Source organism: Sprattus sprattus, assembly GCF_963457725.1.
Source record: "Sprattus sprattus genome assembly, chromosome: 18".
Classification (NCBI taxonomy): domain Eukaryota; kingdom Metazoa; phylum Chordata; class Actinopteri; order Clupeiformes; family Clupeidae; genus Sprattus; species Sprattus sprattus.
In genome coordinates, this window is record NC_137916.1 from 1,959,369 (window position 1) to 1,979,376 (window position 20,008).

General features: G+C 41.9%; 1 protein-coding gene across 1 annotated transcript in view; it reads right to left on the bottom strand.

Moving 5' to 3' along the window:
* LOC308379824 (ATP-binding cassette sub-family C member 12-like) overlaps nucleotides 1-19,808 on the bottom strand; it is a gene marked incomplete at both ends in the record, with an annotated part of 79,980 nt that extends 60,172 nt beyond the window's left edge. Inside the window, 5 exon segments of the mRNA XM_080857087.1 lie at nucleotides 120-266; nucleotides 501-565; nucleotides 567-653; nucleotides 16,735-16,869; nucleotides 19,767-19,808. Of these exon segments, the coding sequence (XP_080713213.1) occupies nucleotides 120-266; nucleotides 501-565; nucleotides 567-653; nucleotides 16,735-16,869; nucleotides 19,767-19,808 (476 nt within the window).
* Between the last annotated feature and the right edge of the window lie 200 nt (nucleotides 19,809-20,008).

The following is a 20,008-nucleotide window of genomic DNA, read 5'->3' on the forward strand; positions in this document are numbered from 1 at the left end:
GATCAGGTGTGTTGGTAGGGAGCAGGTGTGAAAGTTAGGAGGGAGAAGGTGTCAAGTTTGAGATTAGGGTTGGATTTAGTCGGTTCTGAGCAGGAAGAGTGGGGTGCTAAGAGACGGACCGGTTGCCATTGGCGTTGGCTCCATCATGCGGTGAGAGGAACAGAGAGCTTCGGTCCAGACGGTTCCGGAACAGTCTCCACATCATGGGCGTCATCCAGGCGAACGAGGCGAAGGAGAAGAAGCCTGCATCGTCCAGCGGATTGGACCTGGACCTGGACACACACACACACACACACACACACACACACACACACACACACACACACACACACACCACACAGACACCACAAAGAATGAGTATTGTCTCAATAGGTGCATCTGTATGTGCAAGTGTGATTCTGAGTGTGAGTGTGAGCGTGAGTGTGAGTGTAAGTGTAAGTATGAGTGTGTGTGTGTGTGTGTGTGTGTGTCTATGCGTGTGCATGTGTGTGTGTGCTCACCCTGAGGGGAAGCGAAAGGGAATCATGGTCTTCAGGCTCTGGTAGTAGCGGTGGTGCTGTGGCTGGGGGGGGGGTCTCCTCCAGCGGGTCCCCTACTGAGGGCAGCTCCTCAGGGCAGGAGATCAGCCAGGGGTCACTGCGCCTGCGCTGCTTCTGGAGGAAGAGGCCACACAAGTGATCAGTGTCTGATTGTGGGGGGAATGTGTTGCAAAAAGTGTTGAAAACTGAGTTAAATGCTGAGAATTAGCTTATAGGTCAGCAGATTTGGTGCAGGGTTTTGCTCTTTGACAGGTGTGTGTGTGTGTGTGTGTGTGTGTGTGTGAGACAGAAATTGTGTTGTGTCACACTAAAAAGGATGTTTGGCCAGGTGGTTGATCTGTGATCTCTGTTATCAAGCCAACTTATTTTAATACTAGGCCACAATTCATCGGGCTGGCTGCACTTCTTTGAGTCTTATTAAACACAAGGACACACTCGCCTATACGTCGGCTTCTAAATCATTCTGCCACTGTCCGCCGGGCACAACCACATTACTTTGAGTTTTTTTTTTGTTCTACTTTCCTGGGCCACAGTATTTAGGGCACAAACCCCACTACTTCAGGTTTTCAACAAATCTTATTCCGACACAATTCTGTCACCTCACTACTTTCAGGCTGATTCAGTTACTTTAGAATCGCTAGCAAAATTGCTATAAGCGGACCCACAGCCAAACACCTCCTGCTTATTAATCGAACACAGACAAGAAGCAGATGATTCCTATCCTTAAACCTCCTTTCTAGGTTGTTTCAAATATGCAGATTTCCTGAAACAGAAGAATAGTTGAATACTCACCAAAACCCCTCTTTTATCAGGAATTGCAGGATGGGTAGCTCTCCAATTGGAAAAAAGAAAAAGGGATGTTTTGTCAGGTGGTTGATGGAGCAATCTGTCTTTATTCCAGTGAAGAGCAGTAATGAAGCACGTGGAACATCCATTGGATACAGTGGTGAGGATCTGAACCACAAGCATCTCCATATCTAGCCTGTTACTGTGTAAGACACCTCCTAGGCTTTTAATGTAAATTAGCTAGGCTTCTAAAGCAAACAGGTCTGGCAACATTTTGTTGTTCTGGCTGATAATCAAGTTTCTCTGACCTGCTGTCTGAGATGGTTCTCATTGGCCTGCCCCCATCACACACTAAGAGAGATGGTTCTCAGTGGCCTATGTGTGCTGCACTGTCATTAAGACGTGATAAGAGTGAATTATTCTCTCATTTCAGTAGGTCCTTCTCTACCTCTACCTCATCTAATACTTTCTTGGTTACTCTGTAAGTGGCAAAAAGTCCATTGGCAACTTTCCCTTTATTGTGTTTTGGTGGAATAATTCTATACCGGTGTAACAGGCCATAGTATTCACCCGGTCCGGATTATACCTGGGGTTAAAGGGGCCTAGGCTAGATTATACCCCAGGTATATTATGGCCTAGGCCAATTTATACTCCCAGGTTTTAATTGGCCTAGGCCACTTCATACCCCCTCAGGCCAGATTATACCCCTATGATATGATTTATTTATTTAGGCCTCAGAAGACACATTGAGGAATAAGATCCTCATTTTCAATGGTGCCGCGGGTACAATGAGAGTTAATACATTGGGGGAAAAAATATATATATATATAATTTAAATATGCATATAAAATAGTCCAGGAGTACAAGGGAACGTTCATAAATAACAATTTTGAATATCCAGTAAATTCAGTAAAATACTATGGGTGGGTCAACAGTTTCACTCACACTTACACTCACACTCAGACTCACACTCACACTCACACATATCAGTAGTGTTGAGTGATATACACAATAATTACTTAATTTTTGTATTGGGGGTTCAGCTTTGTCAGGTAAGTAAAGTGAGAAAGGTAACTGACTTAAATCTTAAAACTCTAAAAGTAATAGACTTTTATTACTTCAACCAGAAAAACTGAAAAAAATATTAGACTTCCACAAAGATCAAAGATTTCTACGTCCTGAAACTTTAACTTCAAAGACTAGCAAATCCTCGCTACAACATAAATCTTCAAAGTTAAACAGTGATAACAACATCAAAATATCCACAAAGATCAGAGATCAGTACTTCTCAGTAGTGTTACGCATTTAAATTAAAGCACATACCCAAAACATAATGCAATTGTAACATAATATAATAAAAGTCATAACGTCCGGAAACTTCAACTTCTAAGACTAGCAAGTCCTTGCTACAATATAAATGTTCAAAGTTAAACACTGATAACAACATCATCTAACGTTTCTTGCATTTCTGGGCATCTCAGGGAGAGGAGGAGGGATACAGAACCGGGCAATATTCAACCAATGATATTAAGAATCTGACAACACCCATACCTCTTGAGATTTTTGGCAGATTTTCCCCTTATGTTAAATATATTTTTAAATGCTAAAATATTGGTTGGAGAAATAGAAGGGGTGCAAAAAACTTTTAGATTTTTTTGCTAGGCGCAGTTTTTGGTGCCCACCTCTAGGTGGCGCTCTAGGCAACTGTCTTTGTTGCCTACAGGAAGGAGCGGCCCTGCCTGGAGGAGTATAGTCTGGGCTAGGCTTTTTTACACCCCCGGGTATAGTTTGGCCTAGGACAGTTTATCCCCGAGGTATACTCTGGCCTGGGCCAAAGTATACCCAGGTTTAATCTGGCCTGGGCCAAAGTATACCCAGGTTTAATCTGGCCTGAGCCAAAGTATACTCAGGTTTAATCTGGCGGGGGGGGGGTTCATTTGGCCTGTTACACCGGGACCTCCCCCACTCGTAGGGCTGATCTTCCGTGTTCTCTATTCCATTAAATATCTCATGCGAACCGTGTTTTGCAGAGGTGTCAAATACTTCGTTACTGTACTTAAGTAGAATTTTTAGGTATCTTTACTTTACTTTTTTTGGCAACTTTTACTTTCTACTCCTTACATTTTAACACAATTCTCTGTACTTTCTACTCCTTACATTTTTTAAATAGGCTCGTTACTCTTGGTTTTGGTTTTGTTTCAAAAGTTTCAAATGTGCGCCATCCAATACAGATCAGTGGCGCCATCCAGATATACTGATTTCTATGGAGCTTTATTCCTATCTTTATTCGTAAGCGTGTTCTTTCAGTTTGCAAGCATGAAACCCTGTCTTCGCACTCAAAAACCCAGTCTTTGCACGCAAAATGTGCTCTGCTTACGCTCAAACTGTGTGCTCGCACTCAAAAACCTATTCTTTGCGAGCAAAATGTGCTGTGCTTACGCTCAAACTGTGTGCTCGCACTCAGATACACGGTTGCGCGCACACATTTCCTGCTCGCACTCATATTTTCCGCGTGCTTGCGAAAAGTCTCCTTTCCCTAGTATCTTTCCCTAGTAACTAATTACTTTTGATATACAGTAACTGGTGAAGTAATTCAATTACATTTAAAAGAAGTAACTAGTAACTGTAACTAAGTACTAATTTTCAGTAACTTGCCCAACACTGTACATAATAATATATAGTAATCATATAATAATAATAATAATAACGGTTATATATTAACTGTATTGTTTTCTATTGATACGCTCTTCAAATTTAAACTTTTTAAAAGTAGTATTTTCTAATTCCAGTGTTTAGTAAGTTAGCTTTCATAGTTAGCTAGCGAACAGTCATGACTAAGAACATAGCACATCTGAAAGAGTCAGAAAGACGGCGATATTTAGAAAAAAATTATTATTGGCTGCGATCCTTTATTTTGCCCCTTAAAGTCTGCAAAACGTCTGCCACAACTGTCTGTTCCCAACTTATACATGTATCTTGTACACAAGCCATCCCCATACACCGGAGATAGCCTGAAGGCTTTCAAGAGTACAAATGCATATCAATATGCAGTTGCAGGATGGGTGAACGACACCAATAAATGGTATCTGTAGGCAAAACACATGTATGTCATCACAGAACATCTAAGTTACTCAAACAGCGATTATCAACCGATTTATTTTAGTGGTGGTTAGGAGTGCCAAATGTGGGTGTAGCTACAGCCTTTAGTAAAGTTCGTTAGCAGTTCGCTAACTATTAGCGCTCTAGCTTAGTCAGGAGAGTTTAGCTCTGATAAGGCACCGCGATTGTGGCAATAAATGGCATCTGGAGACAAAACACATGTATGTCATCACAGGACATGTACGTTACTCAAACAGCGGTTATCAACCGATTTATTTTAGTGGTGGGTAAGAGTGTCAATGTGGGCTAACTAGGTGTAGCTAAAGTCTTTAGAAAAGTTCGCTAGCAGCATGCTAACTGTTAGCACACTAGCTTAGTCAGGAGAGTTTAGCTCTGATAAGGCACAGCAATTGTTCACGATTGTAGTAACGTGCTGCATTTCACTTAACATGTCAGTCACTCCCAGGCTCTGAACACAAAATCAACATCTCCATGGATAGTGGTGCAGGAAAATACCAAGTGTTGATTGTACAATCGGGAGTTAGCTGTTGCTACTTGTCTCTTCTAATTTGCAGCCAACCATTTATAGCTAACCATTTATTCCGCCGATCTAAATATTTTAGTATACAATTAAATTGTTTATTTGGGTTATTTTCGCGACTGGTGTCGCATCCATCTGCAGAACATATGCCGGGCATTTTTAACTTTCTGTGGGTTTGGACCGACTGTGTCTACGTTGTGAATAGCGCTCAGCTAGACTTTCGGTCACAAAGATGGCGGGGGTTAGACACAGTGACGTCACTTGGGATCTATGAATGGGTTACAGAGTAAGTCCTGAACTAAAGCGAACGCACCATCAACCAGGCGAGCGAGCATTTCATTGGTCAACACTACATCTGGCATTCTATTGGTTGCCCACGAAAAAATCCGCACGCAGGAAAAATCTGCAAGGAGACTTTTCGCAAGCACGCGGAAAATATGAATGCGAGCAGGAAATGTGTGCGCGCAACGGTGTATCTGAGTGCGAGCACACAGTTTGAGCGTAAGCACAGCACATTTTGCTCGCAAAGACTAGGTTTTTGAGTGCAAGCACACAGTTTGAGCGTAAGCAGAGCACATTTTGTGTGCAAAGACTGTTTTTTTGAGTGCGAGGGCAGGGTTTCATGCTTGCAAACTGAAAGAACACGCTTACGAATAAAGATAGGAATAAAGCTCCATAGATTTCAAGCGTAATTGGAAGAAGCCTAGAAACCCATAACACTCATTGGTTAGGCTATCCATCTTCTTTACGCATGACGCAAAACAAGACAACAGAGGTAAACAAAATGATACAACGCGCGGTAATGACAGTGTCAGAAAGAGATGGCAACTCCAGCGAGATGTCTGAAGACGTAAGACAGTGGTGTCGATGGAGAACAGCAAAACTGTCCACATACCGGGCCCTACCTCAAATAATTGTTTGAAATCGTCGGTAACTAAAAGGACTCATGGAGAATTCGGTGCAAACTTTTCGAACCCAAGAACCACGTACTTTTGCCATTCAAAACATGTAGAGGTAAGCTCTGTATTATTATTTTAATAATGATCGATTTACAATGCTTGCGACAGCTTGGCTAGCAGAGGAACATGCCTTGGTTTTCTTGCTAGCAGTTGCCTACTGAAGGATCCTAAGTTACAGGTTAACCTTGTTAGCTCTCTGTGATGTTTGAAAAATAAGCTGTAGGCTATTTCACTACCACGATCTAAAATGTACTACACAGTAGCAGTGGCGATTTTAGCCTGAAATTTCTGGTGGGGCAATGTTGTATGAGGTCATGTCACCTCACAAAAATAGTGTACATTCCTCATTGTAGTCTGAATTAAAACTTCCAAATTACTCGAAAACTAGCGATAGCTAACTAGCAGTAACGTTACCGGCATTATCTGTCTGATATGATCTGACTATGTTTTTTTTTTTGTTGGTCACAGGGTATAGTTCTCACGTTTTATGCAATATTCGAGTCGAGTTGCGAGGCAGATTTGGTGGGGCACATCTGATAGTGCCCCATCTCCCAATGTTAACTTGGCCTTTATGGTTAACGCTCATTAATGTTTTCATGGCAACAGTCTTAAGCTTGCGCCGTAGCCCACAGAGCAGAGAAGAACAGCGGAGAGCAGCATTTTCCCACAATAAACCCACAATAAATCTAAATATTCCAAGTTCTGTTTCAACCCAATCATAAAGATCTTTGAAATTAAATAATTGAAAAAAATCCAAAAAAATTGAAAAGTGTAATTTTAAAGGCATTGCAATTTAGATGTCAGGGTTGGGGACAGCTACTTCCCAATAGAAAGTACCCTATAAATGATGATTTTGTATATATTTAGCTTATCACTATCTCATTTAATGCATTGGGTTTATATAGACCATAACATTTTCTTAGTAAATATCTATGCCTAAATACCTAATTGTTTTGTAAATAGTTTTTATTGTTGAGGGACTGCATATAACACAAATTCGGTAGAATGGCCCATATACAGTATATTAACTAACCCTCAGCACAGATGATTAGCATTACAACATTGGTTTGTTATTTAATTGAAGGTGTTCCATTAAATAAATATGACATTTTGAGCTTTTTATTTGTTATTTTAACAGGTTTACTCCTGTCAAGCTTGCATTTCTGGTAGAATATGCGAAGACTATGAACCTAGTTGCAAAGGCCCTTGATGAGAGACGAATGTGCAAATGGGGTGGAGGTCTACTTGAATTCTAATAAAGTTTTGAGAAAAACATGCTCTTCGAGTTTGTTGTCTTTGACAGCATTATTATATTTATATTATATATAAAGAGGTGAAGTCGATACTTCAACTTTTACCAGAGTATTTTTAAACTCCAGTATCAATACTTCTACTTGAGTAACGAATGTGTTTACTTTTGACACCACTGGTGTTTTGTGATATATTTAACAACTAGATCTTCCATTCTAAAAAATAAAAAAACACCACCAACAACAACAAGCTTTATCTGTCCGTCTACTACTCTCTGTTATCAAGCCAACTTATTTTAATACTAGGCCACAATTCATCGGGCTGACTGCACTTCTTCGAGTCTTATTAAACACAAGGTCACACTCGCCTATACGTCGGCTTCTAAATCATTCTGCCACTGTCCGCCGGGCACAACCACATTACTTTGAGTTTTTTTTTTTTTTTTTTTCTACTTTCCTGGGCCACAGTATTTAGGGCACAAACCCCACTACTTCAGGTTTTCAACAAATCTTATTCCGACACAATTCTGTCACCTCACTACTTTCACCTCACTGATTCAGTTACTTTAGAATCGCTAACAAAATTGCTATAAGCGGACCCACAGCCAAACACCTCCTGCTTATTAATCGAACACAGACAAGAAGCAGATGATTCCTATCCTTAAACCTCCTTTCTAGGTTGTTTCAAACATGCAGATTTCCTGAAACAGAAGAATAGTTGAATACTCACCAAAACCCCTCTTTTATCAGGAATTGCAGGATGGGTAGCTCTCCAATTGGAAAAAAGAAAAAGGGATGTTTTGTCAGGTGGTTGATGGAGCAATCTGTCTTTATTCCAGTGAAGAGCAGTAACGAAGCACGTGGAACATTATGGGAGATAAGGCTGGCCAACCTGGATCATGACTCTCATGTTCATTCACAGGATATACTGTCATTTTCTACACTCATGTTCCTATACTGATCACACACACATACACATACAGTGGTGGCCAAAATTATTAGAACACCAGACAGATATGAAAATATTGACCTTTTTTTGCCTCCAAAACATGATTTCATTTCATAATGTTCATGAAACATGCACATGGTTGCTCTGAGCACAACAAATATCAGATAAAGTGAGTCCTACTGTTTTTAACTTGAATTGGTATGTCCATCTTTTGTAGCAATTACAGCAGCACATCTCTTTGGCATAGTGTCAATATATTTCTTGAGAACTTCAACATGTTGCATGTCGACATGTTATCCCATGCCTTCTACAACTCAAGCCAAAGGCTTTACTTTGAATGTATAATAGATCTGTCCAGTTTATTTTCCAACTTGCTCGATGGGGTTGACGTCCGGACTTTGAGGGGGCCAGTCCATCATTTTCAATGTTTCAGCAGATTCCTTCTGTCGCAGGTAGTTCTGGCAATAGTTAGAAGGCTTAGGGTCATTGTCCTCTTGGAAAAGATAACAAATATCAACAAATAAGACGACTCCCAGATGGTACTCCGTGCCTCACCAGAATGTTGTGGCATACTTTCTTATCCATGATGCCATCAATTTTCACCTGTTCCTGAGGCTGAAATGGCACCCCACACTATAATACTACACCCTCCTTGTTTAACCTCTGGCAAGAGACACTCATTTTTATATCTCTCCCCCTCCCACTGTCGAACATACACTCTTCGCTTGTTGCCAAACTGTTCAGACTTGGACTCCTCAGTCCATAACACTTTGTCCATTTCTTGTGTTCTTTTGCAAATTTCAGGCGTTTCACTGTATCTATTTTTCTCTTTCAAGAATGGTTTCTTTGTTGCTATTCAGCCAACAAGTCCTTCTTGTCCCCGTTTCTGACGCACAGTTCTTGAAGACACCGTTGCACCATGTTTGTGATGTTGATCTCGCCACGCAGTTCTCGTGAGGTCTTTCTTCGGTCCTTAAGACTACGAATTTTGAGATGCTTCACTTGTCTGTCTGAAAGTTTCTTTTTTGTCCTTCTCCCCTATCGGTTCTGGTGTGACTTGGTGGCATCATGGCGGTCTAAAGTGTACTTTACAGTGCTTGGCCTGCATCTCAAGTCCTTGGCTATGCGGTGGTTACTCTAGCCAGCATCAAAAAGGGCCTTTATTCGAACCCGTTGCTCACCCATTGCTCACTCGTTACTCACACGTTAGCTCCTTCTTCACTTTTGCCACGTTCAAAACAACACATACACTCTCTCTCTCACACACATGCACACACAACACACACACACACTCTTTCACACACACAGGATATACTGTAATTTCCTACACGTGTAAAAGGCAACTGCTTGGGCTATTAAAAATGACACACACACACCAGTGGCGAAACTATAGGGAGTGCAGGGAGTGCGGTTGCACTAGGGCCCGTGGCGAATGGGGGCCCTACCTCGAGCCCATCCCGGCAATGAGACAACTCGGCCGAACCGACTGCTTTGACACAGCAGAGCTGAGCAGGCCCCTTTACTGCGCTCGAAATATTGACAATTACATATGATCCAGTCCCATCAATTCGCAAACATTTCTCAATTATGGTGTCAGATATTCATAATTATGAGCTATCACCTGCCCAATAAACATTTTAACAATAATTCATTTTGCTTCATTTGCTTTCTGCTGAATGAAACGAATCTCGTTTTTAGTAAGTAATATTGCCATCGAAAAATAGCAAGGCTTTCTGGGTAATATTGTTGTCAAAGATTCTATAGCCCACCCACACATGTTGCGATTGTTTCCCATCCTGCTGTGTTGTGTTGCATTGCGTGTGGAGTAAGCGATAAGTAGGCTACCCCATGCCCTTCAAACACTGGCTGCAGGAAGCGGCACGAACGCAAAGTGCAGGATGAAAGGGTGGCAAAGTCAAGTCAAGTCAAACTTTATTTGTATAGCACATTTCATATTTACATAGACTCAATGTGCTTATTAGGTAAAAGAAACACAATAAAAAATAGTTGAAAACATTTAAAACCCAATAAAGTAAATAAAAATGCAAAACATCAGTAAAAAAGAGAGTAAAAGAGAAAAATCATTAATTATATGCCAAAGAGAATAAAAAAGTTTTAAGACCCTTCTTAAAATATAATACGGATTGAGGTGACCTTAGTTCTATTGGTAGATTATTCCAGAGGATTGGAGCACAGTAACTAAAAGCGCCATGACCGTTTTTTTGTGTGAATTCTGGGGACATTAAGAAGATAAAAAGCTGCCAAAATGATTTCCATTTGGATTTGTGGCGAAGAGTGTTCAGGAGGACGCTATGTCTGACCCCCAGCCCAACAGCAATGAGTGTGAAACTCAGCCACCTGGGTATAGGCCTATAGGCTAGGGCAGCAGTCAGGTTAGGTATTGTAAAATATTTTGCAGAATGTAGTCGGGAAATAGCTTAAGCCAGACATCATAATCAGACAGCTTGCCCGAACACTCAGTAGTATGCGAGCAACCTGTCTATGTGTTCTATGCTTTACACCCCAGTACCCTTAAACTCGCAGGAGATGATGAGCTGTTAGGAACGGCAAAAGTTTTGTCTGACCACTATGACAGGAACATTCCGTTCACATTTCCAGCGCAACTCCTATAGTTCAGGTCCTGCTTTACGGCAGCGATTCCTCTGTAGGCATCAGTGCAACAGATAGCAAAAACTTTGATGTCTGGTCAGGTGGTTGATACAGCAATCTGTCTTTATTCCAGTGAAGAGCAGTAACGAAGCAAGTGCAACATACTCTGGATTCAGCCGTGCAGATCTGAACCACAAGCATCTCAATCTCCAGCCATAGGCTATATACTGTGTAAGACACCTCCTAGGCTTTTAATGTAAATGAGCTGGGCTTGCAAACAGGTCTGGTGACCTTTAGTTGTTCTGTCTGATAATCAGGTTTTTCTGACCTGCTGTCTGAGATGGTTCTCAGTGGCCTGCCCCATCACACATTCTGATTGGTTTCAGTCACTGACCCCTCAGGTTGACCCCTTCCTTACCCCAGGTGTCTGAGCAATACCAGAGTAGGGACCTTTCCTGTGTTACCATGAGAAGATTATGGGAGATAAGGCTGGCTAACCTGGATCATGACTTTCATGTTCATTCACAGGATGTACTGTCATTTTCTAGAGTCCCATACTGATCACACACACATACACATACACGTACACGTACACCTGTGTACACACCCGCACACACAACACACATACATTATCTCTAACACACACACACACACACAAAACACACACGCATAAACATACACTCTCTCAATCACTCACAGACACATGATATGCTGTAATTTCCTACACATGTAAAAGGCAACTGCAGACAGAAACGGGACGTAACAAAAGATCCTGGGAAGAGACACCAGTGCCTAAGTGCCCAGCTTGTCCATTTTTAATCATGCGTCCTCTCTTATTTAGAGACACATCAGCCAACCCAACAGAGCTCGATCCTACAGAGCCCAACCACAGGTCAGAGGAAGTGAATGAGACTCTTCAGATGTGTTTTGAGGTCACAGACTGGGACTGCTTTGGAAGCATATCAGCCCCAAGCAGTGGCGGTCCGTGCATTTCACGACTAGGCCTTCAGCGATGTCCTACACGATGTTAAATTGAGTGAATCCACCTCCTAATACCATCATTACGACGCCATGGCTCTCGAACCATTATATTTATACAGAAAGGCAGTATAAGTGATCATTGCATCACCTTAACATAGTCGAGTACAACAGACTTTATTAATATTTCCGGAGCATTTAAAATCAATACACCCGTATTAACAATACATTAAGAGTAGTAAACTCTCAGTTATATATGATCGCTTGGATATTACTGTCACAACTTAAAAAATAAAAGGCGAATTTCAGGGATTAGTCTACAAAGTTTTATTAAGTCCACCGAAAGTAGCCTATGTGAGCTTTAACAAGTTTGTCCACTAAACATCGCATTGTCCCACCTGCAAAGCAGTTTCATTAAACTTCCCATCCTCACGATATCCAGTTTTCTTGAAAGTTCCGTCTTGAAAATGGCGTTGTAATTGTATCAAAAACTGGAATTATCAAGTTGGTGTAAACTAGTTTATTTGAGTTGGTTAATGTAATTATATTTAGTCTTACCAATTGAAACAACTAGCATAATAAGCATTGAAACCGATGTACGTCGTTTTCGCATTAGCCAGCTAAACTGAGCACTGAAGCACTGCACCGGTCTGCCTCAGTATCCAATCAAAGGACGTTTACGTGTCACGTTCAACGCGAGGAAAGAAATCTTCCGGGCCTTCTAGAAGGCCCAATGTCGCCAACTCGAAATCTGATTGGTTGTCACAACTGTCTGTTTCAGTTCATTCAACTTAAATGAACTGAAACAGCCAGTTGTGATAACCAATCAGATGTACACGGGCCTTCAATGTGAATTCTGAAGGCCTCAGGGAAGATTTCTGTTCTCGGGGAAGATTTCTTGGAGCGTGGCAACACATGATAGCTGAAATATGATTGGATGAAAGATCTAACATAAATTAACAACGCTGGAAGCTATGAAATGAAGATAATGGACTATGGGGAATAATTTAATACATATTTATGAAAAGAAAATATTAAAATTAAATGTATTTTATTACATTTATTTTCTGATGATGTTTAGGCCAGCAGAGAAGGCCTTGAAGGCCCTGACGGACCACCACTGGCCCCGAGGGTACTTTAAACGCTTAATTGAGAGTTCCACAGTAAACTAAAGATGCATCCCACACTCAAAAAAATAAGTTGTTCAAATTACTTAATATTGTTATGTTAATGATTTCCACATAACTGAGTTGTGTTCAAACTAATGTAATACTATTATTACAGAGGAAATAACTAACTTATGTGAAACCAATAAGACAATTTCAATATTATTTGTTCAAGTTAGCCTTAATTGATCAGGCAGTGTTCATCTAACTAAACAGACCTTCATTACACTGACCTAACTCACTTATGTAATTCTAACTCAAATGGATTTACTAACAACAACTGAACAACTCCTTGTTATTCCAACTAAACTGAGTTGAATAAGCAGCACCTAAATGGTTTTCATTGTTATAAAGGTAGTGAATTTATGTTGGACTGACTAAACCTAGTTATTACAACAATTTCCACACAATGTAGTTAAGTAGTTTCAATATTATTTGGTCAAGTTAGCCTTTATTGATCAAGCAGTGTTTATCCAACTAAACAGACCTTCATTACACTGACCTAACTCACTTATGTAATTCTAACTCAACTGGATTTACTAACCAATTGAACAACTTCTTGTAGTTCCAACTTAACTGACTTGAATAAGCAGTACCTAAATGGTTTTCATTGGTATAAAGCCTAGTTATGTCAACAATTTCCACACAATGTAGTTATGTAAATTCAAATCACAATACGAACAAGTCAGTTTATTGTTGCACAATGATGCACGCATGTATTAGGTGGCGACACAGGACACACACAAACACATGCAAGTCGCCGTGAATTTTGCCAAGAATTCGACTTCCCATCGCGGCCTGTACTTCCTCCAGGACCCCAGGAGCAGTGGGCAGCTTTTAAGCGCCCAGGGACCATCTTGGTCAGGGATTGATTGGAGAGTGTGCTGTTGGGGTCCTTGTGGACATTGGGAGAACATGCAAACTCCACACAGAAAGGCCCAGGAGAGAACCCATCTCCTGAGCTCTATAAACAACGCCCTGACCTTCAGGCAGAGTTCGACCTCCTGTCAACGGGGACAGCAGAGAGGTTATTGCTAAAGTCTCGTGGCTCTTACTACGAATATGGTGATAAAGCCAGTCGCCTTCTAGCACAACAGCTAAAGCATCATGCAGCAGGGCGCACTATTCCACAGATAAAAAATATAATAATAATAATAATAATTCATTTTATTTGTAGTGCACTCTTCATTCCAGCAGAATCTCAGAGTGCTAAAAACAGCTCTCAGCAAAAGCACAGTTTAATACAATTAAAACTTTAAATAAAAAGTTTTTTAAAAAGTAGGAAATGCCTTTCTAAATAAAAAGGTTTTTAGGCCAGTCTTAAAACAGCCCAGTGTCTGTGTTGCCCTTAAGTGGTCCGGGAGGCTGTTCCACAGTCGCGGGGCTGCAGCGGAGAAGGCCCGGTCGCCCATGGTGCGTAGCCTGGTGTTTGGGACCTGCAGGAACAAACTGTTATTGGATCCGAGGGGGCGATTTGATGTTTGGGGAGTGATGAGTTCTTGCAGGTAAGGGGGGGCACGACCGTTTATGCATTGGTGGGTGAGAAGAAGGACTTTATAGTCAATGCAGGATGAGACAGGGAGCCAGTGTAGTGAGTGTAAAATGGGGGTTATGTGATTGTATTTCCTGACTTTCATCAGGATCCTGGCAGCGCTGTTCTGAATGTACTGCAGCTTTCGGATGTTCCTGCCAGTGATCCCAGTGAACAGTGAGTTGCAGTAGTCCAGTCTTGAGGAGATGAAGGCGTGGACGAGCTTCTCAGCATCTGGCAGGGTTAAAGTGGGGCGGAGCTTGGCGATGTTTTGAGATGGTAGAAGGAGATTTTGCACAGATGCTTTATATGATCGTTGAAGGTCAGGTGAGGGTCAAACCTAACTCCTAGATTTGTGACTGTGGTGGAGAGGGGTATGACCTGACTGTCGAAGGTGAGATGAGTTATGGAGGATGACTGGACCTGGTGTGGAGTGCCAACAAGAAGGGCCTCGGATTTGCTGCTGTTTAGCTGGAGAAAGTTGCTTCTCATCCATGCCTTTATCTCCCCAAGACAGGCAGTGAGACATGACATGGCAGCAGAGGGGCTTGGGGCAGTTTTGATGTACAGCTGTGTGTCATCGGCATAGCAGTGGAAGGACATCCCATGTCTGCTGACAACACAGCCGAGGGGGAGCATGTAGATAATGAAGAGGATGGGGCCGAGGACAGACCCTTGTGGAACACCACAGGAGACAGGGAGCTGTCTGGACTTGCAACTTCCCAGTGAGACATATTCAGTTCTGCCAGAAAGGTAGGACTGGAACCACTTGAGTGCAGAGCCTGACAGTCCAATGGTGGTGTGGAGGCGCTCTAGGAGGATCGTGTGATCCACTGTGTCGAATGCAGCAGTCAGATCCAGGAGGATGAGGAGTGAGGTAGGGGTGGGCGATATATATCGTCTGCGATAATATCGTCATTGTTGTTCAAACGATGTGCAAAATTACATTATCGAGTATTTAAATGACTTCGCCAAAAACAATGACACGCACGGGGAAACTGTTCACATCATGTTCTTAATATAGCCTACGGCGCAGCAGCGCTCCCCACAGCACGGCAATCACACGACTAGTGGGCCTACGTGATCACGTGACATGGCTTCTCGCATCCACTTTGCAACAGGTTAGCAGCGCATGGTGATGTCTGTTGTGCCTCCGTTGGTGTAGCATAAAACGTGAGTTTTATTAAAACATAGCGTGTGTAATCTGTAGCTATTTCATTCCGTTTGTTAACCTTTCCTGCTGTCTGTCTCTGAACGTAGTTGAATATTGCAGGGGAGTCAAATGCTCCACGGCCGAAGTAGATTGCATGTTTTTAACTTCAGGGTTAATTCCCTTTCCTTTACGTCTGCTGCTGGTTAGTAAATACAGACAGCAGGAAATGTTAGCAAACGGAATGAAATAGCTACACATTACACACGCTATGCTTTAATAAAACTCACTTTACTCACATACTTTCACAGCACATAAATGTTTGTTGCTACATCCACACTATGCGTCACCGTTGTCCCTCCCTGTACGTGCTCCTTAAAGGAGCCGCACCTTTTTACTAAACGTTCTTGCAATGTGAATCATTTAATTTAAATATACTTATTGGCCTTATTGTGTACGCTTGTGAGTTTAACAACGCTTGTTTGTGAGCAAGAGCATTTAACTGTTGATGCCCCAGTTTAATAAAGCCAGGCTATTCATAAAAAAACGTACGTCAATGTGGCATTAGTACTATGAACAGTTGAGAAATTGATTCCGTTGGGCTGTCGGACTCGGTCCGGGCTCGGTTACTATTCTGTCGGACTGGGCCGGGCTCGTACAGAAAAATTCGCCCCGATCCATGCTCTAATGCTCATGTATTTGTATTTTTGTACAATCCTGGACAGAATTTTAAGTTTAATAAGGCCATAAGAACTGCTGTTGATGTGCAATAATTCTCATGGATGCATGCACTTTATTACAAGAGTTCAATATTTCTGCATTGCAGTTCAATTAAGTTATTTTTGTTTAAAGACAATAAAGAAGTGTTTTCCTTAAACATTGTGCCCATTATTGTAATCTCCAAGAAGGTATAACTCTGAGAATTCCAATCACATTTTTTTAAAAATATCGTCTAATTATCGTTATCGTCAAAATGAAAAAAAATATCGAGATATTATTTTTTGCCCATATCGCCCACCCCTAGAGTGAGGGTGATCCTGCATCGGCTGTCATCAGCAGGTCATTCGTCACCCTGAGCAGGGCGGTTTCAGTGCTGTGGGCTGAACGAAATCCTGACTGGAATTTTTCAAATAGGTTGTTGTGTTTGAGGTGGTCCTGAAGTTGAGAAGCAACTACCTTCTCTAGCACTTTGGACAGGAATGCAAGGTTGGAGATAGGCCGGTAGTTGGCTAGGACCTCCGGGTCCAGGGTGGGCTTCTTGAGAAGGGGACGGATGACAGCGACCTTGAGAGCCGGTGGGACACAGCCTGACTGAAGGGAAAGGTTGACAACTTTGGTGATTAGAGGACTGAGAGTGGGGATGTGTGACTTGAGCAGAGCAGTGGGAATGGGTCCAGGGTACAGGTACAGGGTTTCATTTTTCTGATGATTTCCTCAACATGGTTCTCCTGAACCTCAGCAAGATGCAGGGGAGACAGCACGCTTGCAGATAAGGTGTTGGCGTCAGAGGGAAGCAGAGATGGAGAGCTGGACATCTCAGAGCGAATGCTGTCGACCTTCGATCTGAAAAAGTCAATGAAGCTGTTGCATTGCTCTTCTGTAGCCTCAGTTGAGGAGGATGGTTGTGGTTTCAGGAGATGCTTTATGGTGGAAAAAAGCTGTTTAGAGTTTCCAGGGTTTTTATTTATTAGGCTGGAGTAGAACTGTGAGCGAGCATCTTTAAGGGAATTGGAGTAGACCTTTTGATGCTCACGGAAGGCCAGCTTATGGACTATGAGCCCAGAGTGCCTGCATCGCCGTTCCAAGACACGCCCAGCTGTTTTCATTTTCCGCAGTTCATGAGTGAACCATGGAGCAGACCGTGAGAAATTGACAATACGTGATTTGACCGGGGCATGGAGATCAAAAACACTGCTCAGGGAGGTATTATAGATCCCCACTAATTCTTCCGCTGATGCAGATGCTGGACAGGTGATGAGCTGTAGATCCATGCTCATAGTGGCTGCGTACATTTTTTTCCAGTTTCGAAAAGACATTTGACGCCTAGGTGCATTAACTATTGACCCTGTTGAGATCAATTCTGCTTTTAAGTCTTACTATTCTTCTCTGTACTCGTCTGAGTTCCCACCCAACTATGATAACATGTTCCATTTTCTTAATAACTTGGATATCCCCAATATAAATTCCACTCAAGCTGATCAACTTGATGACCCTATAAATTTGGATGAGGTTGTGTCTTCTATCTTCTCATTGCAATCAGGCAAAGCTCCTGGTCCAGATGGTTTCCCTCCTCAATTCTATAAGAAATTTCACATTCAATTGGCCTGTTGCTTCTTTCTGTGTTTGAGGAATCTTTAAAGCAGGGTTCACTCCCCCACACTTTAAGACAAGCTTCAATTTTTCTTCTGTTAAAGGCGGGGAAAGATCCTGACCTGTGTGGCTCCTACAGGCCCCTGAGTCTCCTCAATACTGACGTTAAGGTCTTAGCTAAGATGTTAGCTACCCGCATTGAAAATGTTCTTCCCTGTATAATATCTGAGGAGCAGACTGGTTTCATAAAGGGCAGACATTCATTTTTCAATATTAGAACCCTGTTTAATATTATCTACTCCAAAGACACGTGTCAACTCCCTGAAGTTGTCATCTCTCTGGATGCTGAAAAGGCCTTTGATAGAGTTGAGTGGGTTCACTGTTCTGAACAAGTTTGGCTTTGGGGATACGCCTCTTGTACACCTCGCCCCTCGCCTCTGTCAACACCAATAATACAAGGTCTGAATATTTCAATTTATCTCCTGGTACTCGCCTGCGGGGCTGCCCACTTTCTCCCTTGCTTTTTGCTATTGCTATAAAGCCCCTCTCCATAGCTGTAAGGAATTCAACCTCATTCCTGGGGATAACCCGTAGGGGTGTTGAGCACAGGCTTGCGTGGTATGCAGATGATTTGCTTTTGTACATTACTGATCCTCTTTCTCAACTACCTAACATTCTGTCGTTATTACAAAACGTTGGCTCCTTTTCTGGGTACAAGCTCAATCTACAAAAGAGTGAATGTCTCCCTATAAACTCAAAGGCTCTTCTGCTTTCCCAGTCTGACCTACCATTTCAACTGAAAAACTGTAGCATCAAGTACCTGGGAGTAATTGTTACACGTACACTGTCTTCTTTATTAGATGCAAATTTTACCCCCCTACTCAGCAATATAAGGTCTGCTTTCCAGAGATGGTGTAATCTGCCCCTGTCTATGCTTGGTAAAATGAATGCAGTTAAGATGAACATTCTTCCAAAATTTCTATATCTTTTTCAATGTATCCCCCTATTTTTGCCAAAATCATATTTTAAATCTATTGATCAAGCAGTCATTTCCTTCATATGAAGTGGAAAAACTCCTAGGATTAGGAAATCTCTCTTGCAGCATGCTCACTCAGTGGAGGACTGTCTTTGCCAAATTGTATGTATTACTACTGGGCAGCAAATATCCATACATTTCTGTTTTGGGTACATAACGCCCAAGCCCTGTGGTGCCAACTCAAGTTGAGGTTGTGTGTGTCGTCCTCTCTTCCTGTTCTTCTCTTCTCATCACTTCCGACATCTCCCTCTCGTTACACAGATAACCAAGCTGTCTGTAACTCCTTGAAAATTTGGTATCAATTCAGGCGCCATTTTAAATCATACTCCCACTCTACTCTTATGCCAATAACCCACATCATCTTTTCCCACCTTCTTTTCTAGACCCTGCATTTCGGTTGTGGTAGAGAAATGGCCTACAGACGTTCAATGACTTATACATAGGCAGAGTTTTTGCTAGCTTCACAGACCTATCGGCTTCACACGACTTGCCCACAACACACTTATTTAGATACTTTCAAATTAGGCATTGTGTCTTAAAGACTTTTTCTAACTTCCCCTCTTCACCCCCTAGACAGCCATGGGAAGACCTCTTTAAACTCCAACCCAATCAGAGGTCACTTGTTTCCCACATTTATCGGGGTCTTCTGTCATTTAACACAGAGCAGTTTGTGCTCTTTGACCCTTGAATGAATATTTGTACTGTACAATTTTACATATCTGCGTTAAAAAGCAATAAAAAAAAACCTTGACCCAAAAAAAAGAAAGGCCCAGGAGATACGTAGCCCACCTGAGCACTGAAGGTGTGGGGAGGACCTGCCCCCCAAACCAACAATGCCCCATGTGGGAATCGAATCCATTACCTTCTTGCTGTGAGGCGGCAGTGCAAGCACCTGAGCCACCATGCCATACCTTGGTTCTGTAATACTATTTATTACCAATGGAATACGACAACCATCATGTGATATCAACGTGATATCATTCAACACATAACAAACTCTGGGTGTGGTAAAGAAAGCATTATTAGTTTGAAATAAAATGTTTATTTATTAGTAATTGAACTTTTATATGCATCTTTAAGGACTGTCAGGGAAATCATCTACAT